Source organism: Silene latifolia, chromosome 1, assembly GCF_048544455.1.
Source record: "Silene latifolia isolate original U9 population chromosome 1, ASM4854445v1, whole genome shotgun sequence".
In the NCBI taxonomy this organism is placed as follows: domain Eukaryota; kingdom Viridiplantae; phylum Streptophyta; class Magnoliopsida; order Caryophyllales; family Caryophyllaceae; genus Silene; species Silene latifolia.
In genome coordinates this window covers 176,421,044-176,438,813 of record NC_133526.1, presented here as the reverse complement: position 1 = coordinate 176,438,813, position 17,770 = coordinate 176,421,044, and the positions used below count along the sequence as shown (strand labels likewise).

Here is a 17,770-nt window from a genome sequence, read left to right as displayed (position 1 = left end):
CCCAGAAACGTAGAGATTAATTAGGTAAAGAAAGCCCAAAAAATATTCAACACATCATTGAATTTCAGCCAATTTCACACAAAAATCAATATCAAAAATCCTAAATTAGTCAATGAATTTGTAGATCAGTAGCATGATAAATAACAACTTTAAAATCTGAACTTTACCATGAGTTCAAAACATTTATTATGACCCGAAAACATGCAAATGAATTAAGTAAGAAAAATCTATGAAACTCAAAACAAGATCACTTAGAAGAGCGATACCGCAAGGAAAAACACGTCTAAACGAGAGAGTTTTTGAGTTGTGTTAGTATGAAAGGGTATCCAGTAGACTCGTAATAGGGGCAAAATCAACCCAATCAATTTGGTTAGATTATGCAGCCATATTTGTAAGCTTCATTAACCACTAATCAGCTCATCAACTAATGGTCCCCATGACGACTTCACTCAAAACAAATAACCGAAAAAACATCATTCATATCCAAACCTAGTCCTCCCACCCATTCACTGGAATCATACCAACAACAATAACGACAACATAAACATAGTGCCTCAATGGCTCATGTAAAATTGCAGGGCAGGGAGGTCAGACATACGCAGACCTCCTTTGTGTTAGCAAACCCAAGGTGAAAATTGTGTCGAGAAATGCATCAAGTGACAGAATCATACTATTTGAATAAAATACTACTCACATACATTCAATCACGATTCGTAATCAATCAAAAGAAAGAAACATAATCATTTACAAACCCTAAAAAACAACAATTGGAATTCTAGCAATTGGAATCCCTTACATTAACATCATTTTCAGCTACTTCCAATCAAATTACCATAGATAAATTACACAAATCAACAATCACTCCAATCAAATCAAACCATAATACTAAATCAATCTAGCCTAAACCTCAAGCAATCAATCACATACACAATTCCTGATCAATCAGAAACCCTAAAAAAACAATTGGCTTGAGTAAGATATATAGTTAGAGAGTGATACCGGGAATTTTATCAGGTGATACAGTTGCCTTTACTGAATACAGACGGAGCTTCCAAAGGTAATCCGGGTTTAATCGAAATGATACTGGGAATTTTTATCGAAACTTATTTCCCGATACTGTGGAATTTGTTCATTCGTGAGGGCGGAACTCCTGGTTTGGACGGAGATGTCACTCTTAAATGAAAATTTGTGATTTTCTTAATGTTTTATCTCTATGGTCGTATGAATAATGCCACTTGCACAAGTTTATTAAGAGCAAGTCCAATGGTGTAGCTTAGGGACTTGCTTGCAATTTCATAAAATTGCAAGCTAGTTGCTACACCATTGGAGAAGGATGTATATATTAGCTTGGCTTAAGCTAGTAGCTTCATTAAGCTACTTGCTTAGATGGCCCCACATTTACCAAACAACCAATAGGAAATTAGCTCTATTAATTTTTTATTTATTCTTATTATTTGATTTGCATTTTAATCAAAACCTACGTATAACTCAAATTGCTTGATGTATCGAATTGTATCGCCGACGCTAAATGCTTAGTTCGAGCATACTATATCTAAATGCTTAGTTCGAGAATTTGGCTTACTTTGCTGATCATACAACAACAGCAAAAGCTTGATCACTGACAGTAACACTTACATTTCTGGTATGAATTGAACTTGTTATGGTTCGACATTTTCGTTTTTCTATATTGAAGTGTGATAAAAAAAAAAAAATCATGTGATCACAATTCTTAGAGGAGACAGTCTCTCGAATAGAGACATTGAATTAAGTGAGGAATATTATTTATGTTGCTGATGATCCAATGCTATATATAACTCCTATAGTCCTATATCTACAAACAACCAAAATCTACATATAACTCCTATAGTCCTATATACTTGTGTGGCTTTTCTAACCAAGATAGTTCAACGCCGATGTCGGGTACCGAGTCTCAAACTCGTCAACATGAAGTTGAAGAAGAGGATGAAGTTCAAATCGTAGAATCATCAAACATGAAAGGCAAATTTAAGTGGAGCCAAACAAAAGATGAGGATCTATGCAAAAGTTGGTTAACAATTTCAAATGACGGTGCCACCGGTAATCATCAATCTTACAATAGTTATTGGCAAAGAATTGTTGACTACTACAACGAATGGAGGAAAGGCGGTGATCCAATCGACATTCCAAAGGCTTCTAATCATTGGTTTAAGATGAGCGTCGAAGTATCGAAGTTCAACGGATGCTATATACAAATTAAAGAGAGTCATCCTAGTGGTCATAATGAAGAATCTTTGAAGAACATGGCTAATCAACTATGGAGTACTCGTCACAAGAATGGCCAATAGAAGACATTCCCATATTTGCATTCTTGGGAAATTCTTCGACACCAACCAAAATGGGAGGAATTTGCAAATAGGAATAAAAACAGCGGTGCATCAAAGAGACAAAAAAATTCGATGACAGCCACACCGTCTACAAACATCGATGAAGGTACCAATGTAGAAGAAATATCGGAGAAACGTCCAATAGGTCAGAAGGCATCTAAAGCGGCATCGAAAGGTAGGGGCTCTAAGAAGAAGGGCAGTGAAGACTTTGTGAACTCATTTGGAGAGTATAAAGAGTTACAAACAAAGAAATTTTCGTTATGGGAGGAACGCATCCGTATATCGGATTTTGAAATTCTAACCAAGGACACTTCAAATATGGATGATCGGGCAAGAAAGGATCATGAACAAGTGTGCAACATTATTAGGGCTAAGTACGGAATAGAATGATTTCTGTTTAATTAGTCGATTTTCTGAATTATTACGCAGGGTTAAGCATAGATTACGTCCATTTAATTAGTAGTTCGTAATAATAAAAGCTTTGATTTGTTTTAGACAATTTATGCAAAAGTTCGCAAAATTGAATGAACATAATATAGATAGAAAAACTTCGGAGGTCAAAACAGAGGCTTTAACGGCCTTTTTTCGAAAAAATACTTGGCCAAGTCCTTCACTAGAACCCTACAACACAAAAGTAATTAGGTAAAAAAAAAAATAAAAAAAAAATAAAAAATCTTCAACACAATATCAAAGGTCCTAAATTAGTGAACCAGATCAATTGCATGATTAATAACACCATCAAAAGTTTAACATTACCATGAATTCAGAACATATATTATGAGTTATGACCCAGAAACGTAGAGATTAATTAGGTAAAGAAAGCCCAAAAAATATTCAACACATCCTTGAATTTCAGCCAATTTCACACAAAAATCAATATCAAAAATCCTAAATTAGTCAATGAATTTGTAGATCAGTAGCATGATAAAAAACAACTTTAAAATCTGAACTTTACCATGAGTTCAAAACATTTATTATGACCCAGAAACATGCAAATGAATTAAGTAAGAAAAATCTATGAAACTCAAAACAAGATCACTTAGAAGAGCAGTACACTGCAAGGAAAAACACGTCTAAACGAGAGAGTTTTTGAGTTGTGTTAGTATGAAAGGGTATCCAGTAGACTCGTAATAGGGGCAAAATCAACCCAATCAATTTGGTTAGATTATGCAGCCATATTTGTAAGCTTCATTAACCACTAATCAGCTCATCAACTAATGGTCCCCAAGACGACTTCACTCAAAACAAATAACCGAAAAAACATCATTCATATCCAAACCTAGTCCTCCCACCCATTCACTGGAATCATACCAACAACAATAACGACAACATAAACATAGTGCCTCAATGGCTCATGTAAAATTGCAGGGGGGAGGTCGACATACGCACCTCCTTTGTGTTAGCAAACCCAAGGTGAAAATTGTGTCGAGAAATGCATCAAGTGACAGGAATCATACTATTTGAATAAAATACTACTCACATACATTCAATCACGATTCGTAATCAATCAAAGAAAGAAACATAATCATTTACAAACCCTAAAAAACAACAATTGGAATTCTAGCAATTGGAATCCCTTACATTAACATCATTTTCAGCTACTTCCAATCAAATTACCATAGATAAATTACACAAATCAACAATCACTCCAATCAAATCAAACCATAATACTAAATCAATCTAGCCTAAACCTCAAGCAATCAATCACATACACAATTCCTGATCAATCAGAAACCCTAAAAAAACAATTGGCTTGAGTAAGATATATAGTTAGAGAGTGATACCGGCACTACTACAAAAATTGATGTAATGCAACATTTCATCTGCAACACTTTGTTTTTTATGTTGCATTTTAGTTAATCATGCAACACTTTATTCAAAAATGTTGCTTTTATTGATATAGGGCATCACTTTAAGAGAAGTGTTGCATTGTATTGTTATAAATGCAACGTTTTGACACAAATGTTGCATTTTGTCGCAACACTTTAAGCAACAATAGCAACATCACTAGTACAATTAGTCCTATTGACATCGCCACAATAACATCGCTTTTAGTTGAAACGATGTAAATGTTAAATAAATAACATCGATTCTTTCAAAAACCGATGTCAATTGATTGCATTTTTTTTATTTATGTCGGTTACTTTTAAAAAGCAATGTAATAGAATATTAGTATCAACAGTTCTAACATCGGTTTTGTTAAAATCGATGTGAAAGCAATTAAGCATTCTCATCGGTTTAACATAAACGCTGTAACAAAGAGAATTTGGTTAATGTACACAAACCAACGCACGCCTAGTAGATTGTTCATCTCCCTAAACCCTAACATTTAACCCCAACTAAAAATAAGATTACCATCTCCTTTTACAGTTAACACTTCATTTTAGATCATCCTCGACAATCTTCCCTGCACCGTCACTTCCACTAGTAGAAAAATGACATTAGACAAGTACATAAGGCTACGGTTATTGTAAATAACACTACTACAAAAAAAAGAATAAGTAACACCTAATAGAGAACGGTTAAGTTAAATAACCGTTCTCTTGCAGTATAGAGAACGCTTATCTTAAGTAAGCGTTATGTAAAAAAAGAATAGAGAACCCTCATTATATTAACCGTTATCTAAATTCATCATTAAAATATTAAAAAAATAGATTTAACCAAAAAAAAAAACGTAGTAAACCCCGCCTATTCTAACCATACTCTCAAGTCTCATCCTATACTCTCATCTCCCTTAACCATATTTATCCATACTCTCAAGTCTCATCCCCCTCAGTCCCTCACCCCATATCCCTACTTTCATCTCCCTCAGGCCTCAACCAGATCTGATCCGCCATTCATTAAGAACATCCGCCACCAATCGCCTAACTAACTTCGTCGGCTACATGGTTGGCATCATTACCTTCTGCCTTCTTATCAGGTTCAAAATTTCTAGGGTTTACACACTTAACTCGAAAGTTATTGGATTTATTATGTACGGATTCGAATTGTGGTTATAAATAGAAAAACTTGCATGTTTCTTTAAAAATTTCAGGTTGGTTTTCTTATTTGAAGTTTTTACTTCAATAAACCCTAGAAATTTGGGATTTTACAATGAACAAGGAAATTCGATGAAAATGAATAGAATTGGGGATTGTCTTCTTGTTTCACCACTCTTACATCCATTCTACCGGTATTTCATCTACTCTTTTCAGTTCTTACTTGTTATCTTCGTCACAATTTAGGGTTATAGAATTTAGGGGTAACAACGACGATTCTTGTTATCTTCGTAAAAATTATATATTTGATTCAGTTAACTAGATTAATATTTTGTGGAATTTTAGTTGTTACAGTAGTTAATAACGTATGGGTGGTGAAGTTTTGATTAATTAGTGTTTCTTTTCTTAATTCGATTATTGTTGACAACCTCTAGGTTCTCAGTTCTGGTCGGTGCTTATTGTCGGTACTTCTTGCGATAAGTACAAGGTGAGTCCCTAATTTTGTATATCTTGTTTAATTAGGTTCCATTATTATTGTAAACTATTTCTAAAACACAAATTCCCACTCCAAAAAAAAGTGAAAGCAAAAAGTGATTACTAACAGTCGAATGTATGCGTAGTTGCTATTCACCTAGGACAAGGAAGCAGGGGAAGGGGAGAAGACATAGGAAGAGGTATGGCTGTAAAAGGCCCAAGAGAAGAGTATGCTAATTTTCTATCATACTAGCAGAGACAGGTGTATTACATGAGTTTAATTGATCCTTCACAAAGGTTACTATTTCCGTCGGTAACAGGTAAATACTTCGTCCTATGTCTTCTCCCCTTCCCCTGCTTCCTTGTCCTAGGTGAATTGTGTACAAACCCGTCATCTAAAAATCGTGCTTAATTACAGTCGGTACTACCTTGAAGATGAGTAACATTATCCTATTGAGTTCATTGTATGCTCCTTGTTTTATACTATAATTGCATAAAATTCATCAATGCAAAAATGTGTCTCAATTCACCTAGAACTGATGAGTATTTGGCCTTCTTTAGGTCACCATAAAATATGTGTATTATGGTTTCCCGTCTCAATTTAGCCATACACTAATACGGGTCTCTGCTTAATAATCTCGAAGTTCATTCTCCATAGGTCAAACCTGGCTAAATTGCTTCCCAATTAGTTTTAAACCCTTCTCAATTGAGGATAATGCACAAAGGTTTTATTACTCTCTTTGTTGAAGAGGGTATAGGACTTCTTTATAATTAACATGTAAATATACACGTTTCTGAAATGCCCTTGTTGTAATTGTTCGAATAACCGTATATGGAGGTGGATTCTGTTAAGTTACACTTGTACATGATGGGTTTTATGAGAACTATTCTTGTTGGAGTTGTCATGGTGAAACATACATTGAAACCCAATCAAGCAATTCAATGAGTTAGATTGAGAATGAATACGCGTAGGAGGTTAAAGAATTCGGAGCAGCTGGTGAAACTTATATAAACCGGGCTGGAAAAATGGCTGTCAAATTAAATACGGGAGTATGGCTGATGTGTAAGGTAGGTGATGCCCCTGATCCAGTAGTAAGTAATATTCCCTTTTTATTTTAAACTTTAAATTTACATAAGTTTAGTACTCCGTAATATTCTCTAAAACTTCAAATTTATTGACTTACAAACTGCGATATGATTTTATCATGGTTGTACTATGAAGTTTTTTTATTGCTGCAAGATAGTGTTGGCTATCTTCTCGTTTGTACCCTTTATGGTTTCAAGCTTTGATTTTTAGTTTCAGACCTATTAAAACTACGTTATTAGTGAGATTTTAGGGTAGGCCTAATGGCACTCTAATATATTTTATTTAGGGTAGGCCTGCTGGTGCTTGTGCGGTTTTTTTTTCTTTTTGTATATTTGAACTCTACTTTCTTTTAATATGAACTCCACTTTTAATTTCAACTTCACTTCTTTTAATTTCAACTCCACTTTCTTTTAATATACCCGTCACAAGAGAGACTTGTTGAATGGTTTATTGTGCTGAAATTTTAGCTCCGACTCAATGTTCAGGTTGTCGTATTTATATGATAGGCATGATTGATCCTAGACTACACTCGACACCTATTCATCTTGGGTTCTACACCTACTTTAATGTGTTCTCTCGGGCATCCTATTCATCCTAGCTCCAACTCAATGTTCAGGTTCACGTATCATCTATGCCTATTGAGCCTTTGAATCCTCAAATCTAATAATGTTCTATTTTTTATGTTACAGGTTGCATTTGAGGTATTAACAATGATGACGGGTTGATTTTTTGTCCGGTTGGCAACATATATATGCTCACAATACAAGAATGAAGACTTATAATTAGTAGCTTTCAAATAGTCGTTAAGAATTATTATTTGTTCTATTTAAACATTTGTTATATTTGTTTTAGTTAAATAATTGTACATTTGCGATCGAAGTTCTACTTTTGATCCTTTTTTGAAATGTAATTGACATATATTTTTGAGACTGAATCAATTGAATGCACAATTAGAGAGAATTACAATTGTTGCGTGCCTTACAAGTCCTTATGTCGTTGCACTTTATTAAGTGTTGTTTTTGAATAAATTAGTGTTGCATTTGTTTATTATAAGTGTTGTTTTGGGACGTAACGAGTGTTGCGTTTCCAAAATAAAAATGTTGCATTCATTTGATATAAGTGTTGCTTATCAACATGAAAAGTATTGCATTAGTTCATGAAGTGTTGCTTTTTTTACATAAGAAATGTTGCATTAGAAGATAAAAAATGTTGCCTTTGCAATTGAAAAAGCGTTGCATAAACATGACCAATGCAACACTTTTCAAAAGTGTTGCTTCAGATTAAAAAGTGTTGCATTAAGCGTTGCAATGACCTAATGCAACAAGACCTGATGTAGCACTTGATTAAGTGTTGCATAAACTCTATTGCAACATTTATATGACATTATGCAACAATAGCTGTAACACCCCCATTTATTTAAGGGCCTGAACTAGGACTCCCCAGATAAATGATGGTGTTACCATCTCGGAAACCCGAGGCAGTAGATAACAAAGGAAAGAAGCACAGTACTTTATTATAGTGTTTATAGTGACATTACAACTGAAATTAAAATAAGTCTCCAAATACGATTAGAAGATGAGTCTGATAAAACTACTAAAGACTAAGGTGGGCTAGGCACTAAGTCGGTCATCCAAGCTCTCTTCCCGGCCAGCTCCCATCAGTCTCTGAATACCTGTCAATCTGCTCCCCATTAATTGGATCATCACAGCGTACACGAATACACGGGGTCGCCACGAAGGCGAGTAGGTAATACAATAAACAGAAACAAAAACACATACTCCTCCATCACCAACACCGCCATCACAACTCACAACCCGACAACCCAGACCATACCGATCCCGGTAGACTATAAATATCGACCGTAGCCGATCTGCCACTCCTTGTGAGGACACCAGGGCAAGTCTGCGAGAACCCGCCCGGGCCTTATCACAACGTCATCATCACCACCTCCACCAACTCCAAGGTAATAATATAATAAAACAGTTCAACAATAGTACTTAACGGAATTAAATCGACAATCATATTATAACATGTAAATCACCGATTCATCAATCCATCACATAATACGATATCAAGTCCAGTGTATTTCCCTACCTCAAATAGCGATAAAAGCTAACTGCAGATCAGAAGTACTCCACCCGAAACTCGCCACCTAAACATATACATAATATAATTAATTCAATTAACTATTCCCGTTCCCATACTCAAGAGCTACTATAAGTAGAAACCTTCCCAATTTAGAAATTACTAAAAAATATAAGTTACTCAAAATAGAAAGTTTCCTAAAATGGGAAGTTTCCCAACGTAGCGATTACCAAAATAGCAAGTTACTAAAAATAGTAACTTTCCCGAAATAAAATCCCGACTCAAAAGCTTAAATACATTATTCCGTCACCGCAACTTAATATTAACTCAATAATTAAACTAATAATGTACATAATGGAAATATACGTATTCCCGACTCATTAAAATAAAAATCGCAACAAAAGACCCAAAATAAAAGAATCCAACCCGACTTCCCAACACCCCCTCTTCAACTCGCCTCATCTCTCCCCGTCAGCCACCAACCCTCACCGCCGACCACCAGGCCTGACACCAGGTCTGGCCTGGTCACCTCCCACCACCACCAACGTGGTCGACCCACGCCGGCGGTCGAGCCACCACCACCAACACCCCCTTCACACCCACCGCAACCAAAACGCCCGAATGCCCCCTTTTAACCCGACAGCCACCACGACACTCCCCTGCCACCTTACCAACCACCACCATTGCCACCACCGTCGCACGGCGACTCTGACACACGTGGCACCACCGATTCGACCTCCCCCGAGTCCACGGTGGTGCCACCCCTTTTCCCTATGTCTGAAACACAAACAAAACCCCCAACCAACCCCGACACCTAAACACCACCACCGCAACCACCACCAAAGAACGACCACCCCTCTAACCACCACCACCCGACTCGACTCCACACCAACAACACATCCCACAACCCCACGACAGCCACAACAGTCCCTAAAAGACGCATAACACAATACAAAACAGTGGGACAGAAATGAAAACGAGAACCCTTACCTATGACGGCCGTCGGCCTGAGCTTTTCCGGCCAGAACAACCACCAACGACCACCAGTAAAGACTCCCCTGGACTCCTGGCAGACCCCACTACCTCCACACTCACCGGCGTGCTCTCTTTGGCCGTGTATAATGCTTAAACGAGAGAGGAAAGAGGGGTTGTTGTATTGTGTTGTCAAAATGACGGTAGGGGGAGGGATAGGGTTTTAAAGGTGTATTAGGGTTTGTTTTTAGGGTTTGGTGAGGTAAAATGGTAGGTGGGTAAATGAGTAGTAAGTGGGTAAATGGGCTAAGACCTCTCGACCCAAAATGCCACTCAATTATAAACCCGACTCATCTCGCGATATAAATTAAACAATTCTTTTTACGCTTTTACCATTACCTTTACGCTACCATAAAATAATAAAAATCGCCCGAACAATAATAAAATACGGGGTATTACAGTCTTCCCTCCTTAAAAAGAACTTCGTCCCGAAGTTCGCCCCCATACCAAACATGTCATACGAAAATATAAAAGACATCTCGTATAACTAACACGGTCAAACACACTACTAGACTACATAAACACGAAATGTTACATTCTACCCTCCTAAAAAGAAAGTTACGTCCCGTAACTTACCTCAAGCGAACAGATGTGGATAGCTCTCTCTCATCGCGGCCTCGGTTTCCCAGGTAGCCTCCTCTGCTTTATGATTCGACCACAACACTTTCACTAAAGCAGTCTCTCCGTGCCTGGTCTTTCTAACCTTCCTGTCCAAGATCTCCTTAGGCGTCTCGATGTAAGTCAACTGCTCGTCCACCTCGACCACATCATGGCTCAAAATGTGCGAAGGGTCACTCATATATCTCCGCAGCTGAGAAACATGGAAGACATTATGTACCCTGGCTAAAGCTGGTGGTAAAGCTAGCCGATATGCCACTTCCCCAATTCTATCCAGGATCTCGTATGGCCCAATAAACTTCTGGCTCAACTTTCCCCGCTTCCCAAATCTCATCACTCCCTTCATCGGAGACACTCTAAGAAGTACTTTCTCCCCCACCTGGAAAGAAATGTCGCTTCTCCTAGCGTCAGCATAGCTCTTCTGCGGTCTGGCAGCCCTCATCTTCTGTCGAATGATCTGCACCTGTTCAACCATCTCCTGGATCATCTCTGGTCCCAAAACTACCACATCAGCTCGATCATCCCAACACACAGGACTCCTACACTTCCTGCCATACAGAGCCTCAAATGGAGCCATCCCTATACTAGCGTGGTAACTGTTGTTGTATGAAAACTCAATCAACCCCAGTCTATCCTCCCAAGACCCGCCGAACTCCAAAACACAAGCTCTCAACATGTCCTCGAGCGTCTGAATCGTCCTCTCTGTCGACCATCTCGTAGCGGATGAAAAGCGGTGCTCATCTTTAACGAGTACCCATTAGTGATCGTAACTCCCGCGAGAATTTGGATAGAAACCTAGAGTCTCTATCGGAAATGATGTCCTTGGGTACACCATGCACTTCACCACATACTTTGCACATAAGCCTTGGCCAACTCAGCTTTACTCCAAGTATCCTTCATGGGGATAAAGTGAGCCGACTTGGTTAGTCTATCCACGATCACCCAAATCATATTGTTACCTTTCTGTGTTCGAGGCAGCCCAACAATGAAATCCATGGAAATGCTTTCCCACTTCCACTCCGGCACATCTAATGGTTGAACCTTCCCTTGCGGTTTCTTATGTTCACCCTTCACTCTCTGGCAAGTCAAGCATCGAGCTACGAACTCAGCAACTTCCCTCTTCATATTCGGCCACCAAAAGGTCTTCTTGAGGTCCTTGTACAGCTTATCTCCCCCAGGATGAACCGAGTATGGCGTGGCATGTGCCTCAGTAAGAATCTTCCTTTTTAGCTCATCATTATCCGGAACACACCACCGTCCCCCAAACCTCAGACTACCATCAGCATGGATAACAAACCTGGAATCAACCCCGCTTCGCCTGTTCTCTGTCTTTGCGCCACTTCGAATTCTAGCATCGGTTTTACGTAGCTCTCGATCTCCTCATATAACTCTGGCTCGACGGTCAAGTCCCCAAGAGTCTCTCCTTGCCGGATCACGTGGATTCCCATCCCCCGCAGCTCATTATGCATCCTCACTCTAGATCTAGCACTGCTCAAAGCATGGATGGATTTCCTGCTTAAGGCATCGGCTACGACATTCGCTTTCCCCTCATGATAAAGTATCTCCATGTCATAGTCGCCAATCAATTCGATCCATCTCCTCTGTCCTCATGTTCAACTCCTTCATTGTAAATGTACTTTAAGCTCTTGTGGTCGGAAAACACTTTGAAGGTAGCCCCATAAAGATAGTGTCGCCATAGTTTGAGCGCAAACACCACAGCCCCCAACTCTAGATCATGAGTAGGGTAATTCTCCTCATAGGTCTTCAACTGTCGAGAAGCGTAAGCGATTACCTTCCCGTTTTGCATCAATACGCACCCCAGACCCTTCTTGGAAGCATCGGTATACACCTCAAAATTATCATTCCCATCTGGTAGTGCAAGGATAGGAGCTGTAGTGAGTCGTTCTTTGAGGGTTAGAAACGCCTCCTCACAACTCTCATCCCAAACAAACCTGTTCTCCTTCCGCATTAAGGACGTCAATGGCTTGGCGATCTTTGAGAAGTCCTTGACAAACCTTCGGTAATAACCTGCTAGCCCCAAGAAGCTTCGGATCTCACCCACATTCTTAGGACTCTGCCATCTCGTCACTGCCTCAATCTTGCTAGGATCAACCGACACCCCTTCCTTGGAAATCACATGGCCCAGAAAAGCAACTCTCTTCAACCAGAACTCGCACTTGCTCAGCTTGGCATATAACTGGTTCTCCTCCAAGGTTTTCAAGACTAACCTCAAATGTTCCTCATGTTCCTCCTCATTCTTGGAGTATACCAGAATATCATCGATGAATACAACCACGAACTTGTCCAGATAAGGACTGAACACTCGATTCATCAGGTCCATAAACACTGCTGGCGCATTAGTCAATCCAAATGGCATGACCACAAACTCATAGTGCCCATATCTTGTTCTGAAAGCGGTCTTAGGTATATCCTCGTTCTTAATTCTCAACTGGTGATAACCTGACCTCAAATCGATCTTAGAGAAAACTCCGGCTCCACTTAATTGATCAAACAAATCATCGATTCTTGGCAAAGGATAACGGTTCTTGATGGTCACATTGTTCAACTCACGGTAATCCACGCAAAGTCTCAAGCTTCCATCTTTCTTCTTGACAAACAACACTGGTGCTCCCCAAGGTGAAACACTAGGCCGTATGTAACCTTTCTCTGCTAGCTCATCCAACTGCTTCTTCAATTCCTCCATCTCTTTCGGCCCCATACGGTAAGGTGGTTTAGAAATCGGCCCTGTTCCTGGCTTCAGATCAATGGAAAAGTCCACTTCTCTTTTCGGTGGTAACCCTGGAATGTCCTCCGGAAATACATTCTCGAACTCCCTCACCACTGGAATCTCAGACACCTTAGGGGTCTCCGACTCACTATCCCACATCTGACACAAGATTAACTGGTCCCCTTTCCTCAGACTCGACTTCAGGGTATTAACAGATATGAATTTGACTCTTGGCTTGACCACATACCCCTTATAAGACACCCTAACTCCCTTAGGTCCCCTCAAAGAGATCTTCTTCTGATGGCAGTCGATAAAAGCTTTGTACTTCCCTAACCAGTCCATCCCCAGAATCACCTCAAAACCCCCCAAGGGAAACTCTATAAGGTCACAGTGAAACACAACCTCTCCGATCTGAATTGGTACCCCAGTGTAGACTCTATCACAAGATACCGACTCCCCCGAAGGTACCACTACCGAATCAACAATTCTATCATATGACTTAAGGTTTAAGACTCTGGCATGTTCCGCAGATATAAAAGAATGTGTAGCTCCGGAATCAAACAACACAAAGGTGGGTTTAGAGTTAACAGGAAATGTACCAGTCACCACATGAGAGTCATTCTTAGCTGCCTCCTTGCCCATGGCGAAGAGCTTGCCACTGGACTTAGCCCCACTCTGATTTGAAGAAGTCGCTCCAGTTGTTTGTTCCCTTCATTTGCGTCTTCGAAAGTTGGTGCTCCCACTCTGCTGGCTCTGCGATTACGGTTCCGGTAGTTGTTATAGCTTCCTTGGTAGCCGTTATTAGCTCCGGACCTCGCACCTCCCCCATAGTCGACATAGGTGTGCGATAATCTGTTATACCTGACCCCACCGAACGAGAGCCACCGAACCCGGACATAGGTGCCCTGTATCCCCCAGCATCGATTCGCCCCGGATGATCGGCATTCAAACCTCTTGTGTCCTGTCTTTCCACAACCAAAACAAGTAAGCCCCGCAGAACTACCTCCCCGCCGGTGCCCCCGAAGCCGCCTCCACTCGAGCTCTCATACCCCCGGGGCACCGTTAGTGGAGTACCCACCATATCTGCCCGAACTCGCTTCTTTGCCCCAGTTATCGCTTGGGTCTCCAGCTTCCTTTTCTCACCTTGCCTTTCTTATCGGCCTTGATATGTTCCGAGAGTCTTTCAAAGAGCACCACCCTCAAGTAAATGTCCTGAACTGTAGTGGGTGGAGCTGCTGTGAGTCTCTTCTTGATGTCCATAGTGAGTCCCCGCTCAAACCTCATAGCCATCATAGCTTCATTCTGTCCAAAGTCATCGATGTATGAGGATAACTGTCGAAATTTCCGATGATAAGTCTCCACTGTCATATCTTCTGTCATCTTGAAGGTGTCAAACTCCTCCCGAAGTTTGGCTTTTTGGAACTCGGGCATAAACTCATTCTTCAGAAGCTCTTGGAATTCCAACCAAGATACGTGTCCCGTCTCAAGATCCCTAGCAACCTCTCGTATCTCCACCTTGTTCCTGGTCCACCAGTCACCGGCTGTGGCCCTAAGATAGTGGGCAGCTTGATCCACCTGCAGCTCTTCCGGACATGCTAACAGTTCAAACAGATTGGTGAACTCTCTACACCATTCCCCCAGCAACTGTGGTTCTCCCTCTCCAGTGAATTTTGTGGGGTTATGCCTTGCCACAATGGTACTCATCTTTCCCGGATCCAATCGTTTGGCCTTTAGGGCCTCATTCTCAGCTCGGAGCCTATCCAACTCCGCTTGGACGTCGTTAGCGGTATCCCTTCTCGGAGGCATGTCTATAAAAATCAAGAGAGTTAGTGATGTTCCCTGCAACACTAGAATTACTTAGTCAATTCTACCCTACATATCTAGCTAGCATGGTTCAGGGATCACATAACCGCATATCACTAGACATAACATCCATCTTAAATTCTTAAGCATCATGTACATAAATATCTCACTTCCTTATTATGCAAATTCTTGCCTCTGAATCACCATTAACACATGTATACTTATACTAACTGTATATCACCTTGCCTAATTCTCACATCATGGAATAGTTTTTCATGTTCAATATCACACAACTTTCCTACTCTACCCTTTTCTCTCGTATAATCTCAAGGTACCCGGGTCAAACTGAGAGGGCCGATGGTTCGGTGTGAGGGGGCCCCTAACTCATCCCTTGCCTTTAGTGTGCTCCTAACAGTTCTATCCCGGGGTTCATTTTATTTGACCCTTCCTACATTCATTAGATTCATTGGTTTAGGCCTGAGGATCGTTCGCTCTGATACCACTTTGTAACACCCCCATTTATTTAAGGGCCTGAACTAGGACTCCCCAGATAAATGATGGTGTTACCATCTCGGAAACCCGAGGCAGTAGATAACAAAGGAAAGAAGCACAGTACTTTATTATAGTGTTTATAGTGACATTACAACTGAAATTAAAATAAGTCTCCAAATACGATTAAAAGATGAGTCTGATAAAACTACTAAAGACTAAGGTGGGCTAGGCACTAAGTCGGTCATCCAAGCTCTCTTCCCGGCCAGCTCCCATCAGTCTCTGAATACCTGTCAATCTGCTCCCCATTAATTGGATCATCACAGGCGTACACGAATACACGGGGTCGACCCACGGTTTGAGTAGGTAATACAATAAACAGTAACACAAAACACATACTCCTCCATCACCAACACCGCCATCACAACTCACAACCCGGACAACCCAGCCATACCGATCCCCGGTAGACTATAAATATCGACCGTAGCCGATCTGCCAGCTCGCAGCTGAGGACACCAGGGCAAGTCCTGCAGAACCCGCCTGGGCCTTATCACAACATCATCATCACCACCTCCACCAACTCCAAGGTAATAATATAATAAAACAGTTCAACAATAGTACTTAACGGAATTAAATCAGACAATCATATTATAACATGTAAATCACCGATTCAGTCAATCCAGTCACATAATACGATATCAAGTCCAGTGTATTCCCCTACCTCAAATAGCGATAAAAGCTAACTGCAGATCAGAAGTACTCCACCCGAAACTCGCCACCTAAACATATACATAATATAATTAATTCAATTAACTATTCCCGTTCCCATACTCAAGAGCTACTATAAGTAGAAACCTTCCCAATTTAGAAATTACTAAAAAATATAAGTTACTCAAAATAGAAAGTTTCCTAAAATGGGAAGTTTCCCAACGTAGCGATTACCAAAATAGCAAGTTACTAAAAATAGTAACTTTCCCGAAATAAAATCCCGACTCAAAAGCTTAAATACATTATTCCGTCACCGCAACTTAATATTAACTCAATAATTAAACTAATAATGTACATAATGGAAATATACGTATTCCCGACTCATTAAAATAAAAATCGCAACAAAAGACCCAAAATAAAAGAATCCAACCCGACTTCCCAACACCCCCTCTTCAACTCGCCTCATCTCTCCCCGTCAGCCACCAACCCTCACCGCCGACCACCAGGCCTGACACCAGGTCTGGCCTGGTCACCTCCCACCACCACCAACGTGGTCGACCCACGCCGGCGGTCAGAGCCACCACCACCAACACCCCCTGTTCACACCCAGCCGCAACCAAAACGCCCTGAACAGTCCCCTTTTTAACCCGACAGCCACCACGACACTCCCCTGCCACCTTACCAACCACCACCATTGCCACCACCGTCGCACGGCGACTCTGACACACGTGGCACCACCGATTCGACCTCCCCCGAGTCCACGGTGGTGCCACCCCTTTTCCCTATGTCTGAAACACAAACAAAACCCCCAACCAACCCCGACACCTAAACACCACCACTGCAACCACCACCAGCAACGACCACCCCTCTAACCACCACCACCCGACTCGACTCCACACCAACAACACATCCCACAACCCCACGACAGCCACAACAGTCCCTAAAAGACGCATAACACAATACAAAACAGTGGGACAGAAATGAAAACGAGAACCCTTACCTATGACGGCCGTCGGCCTGAGCTTTTCCGGCCAGAACAACCACCAACGACCACCAGTAAAGACTCCCCTGGACTCCTGGCAGACCCCACTACCTCCACACTCACCGGCGTGCTCTCTTTGGCCGTGTATAATGCTTAAACGAGAGAGGAAAGAGGGGTTGTTGTATTGTGTTGTCAAAATGACGGTAGGGGGAGGGATAGGGTTTTAAAGGTGTATTAGGGTTTGTTTTTAGGGTTTGGTGAGGTAAAATGGTAGGTGGGTAAATGAGTAGTAAGTGGGTAAATGGGCTAAGACCTCTCGACCCAAAATGCCACTCAATTATAAACCCGACTCATCTCGCGATATAAATTAAACAATTCTTTTTACGCTTTTACCATTACCTTTACGCTACCATAAAATAATAA

General features: G+C 40.7%; 1 protein-coding gene and 1 long non-coding RNA gene across 4 annotated transcripts; both read left to right on the top strand.

The window, feature by feature from the left end:
- The first annotated feature begins 1,913 nt into the window (after nt 1–1,913).
- Nucleotides 1,914–2,324, top strand: LOC141588070 (glutathione S-transferase T3-like). Its single transcript, XM_074409526.1, has one exon. The coding sequence runs from the start codon at nt 1,914–1,916 to the stop codon at nt 2,322–2,324; it is 411 nt and encodes a 136-aa protein (XP_074265627.1).
- Nucleotides 2,325–5,117: 2,793 nt separating this feature from the next.
- LOC141612219 (uncharacterized) lies at nt 5,118–7,870 on the top strand. 3 transcript variants are annotated; one of them, XR_012529063.1, is made up of 5 exons: nt 5,118–5,283; nt 5,776–5,828; nt 5,962–6,135; nt 6,767–6,883; nt 7,592–7,870. It is a non-coding gene; the product is annotated as an uncharacterized LOC141612219 (long non-coding RNA). The 3 variants fall into 3 exon arrangements; XR_012529069.1 differs by lacking the exon at nt 5,118–5,283 and adding an exon at nt 5,432–5,535; XR_012529048.1 differs by lacking the exon at nt 5,118–5,283 and having other exon boundaries at nt 5,747–5,828.
- Nucleotides 7,871–17,770: the final 9,900 nt, after the last annotated feature.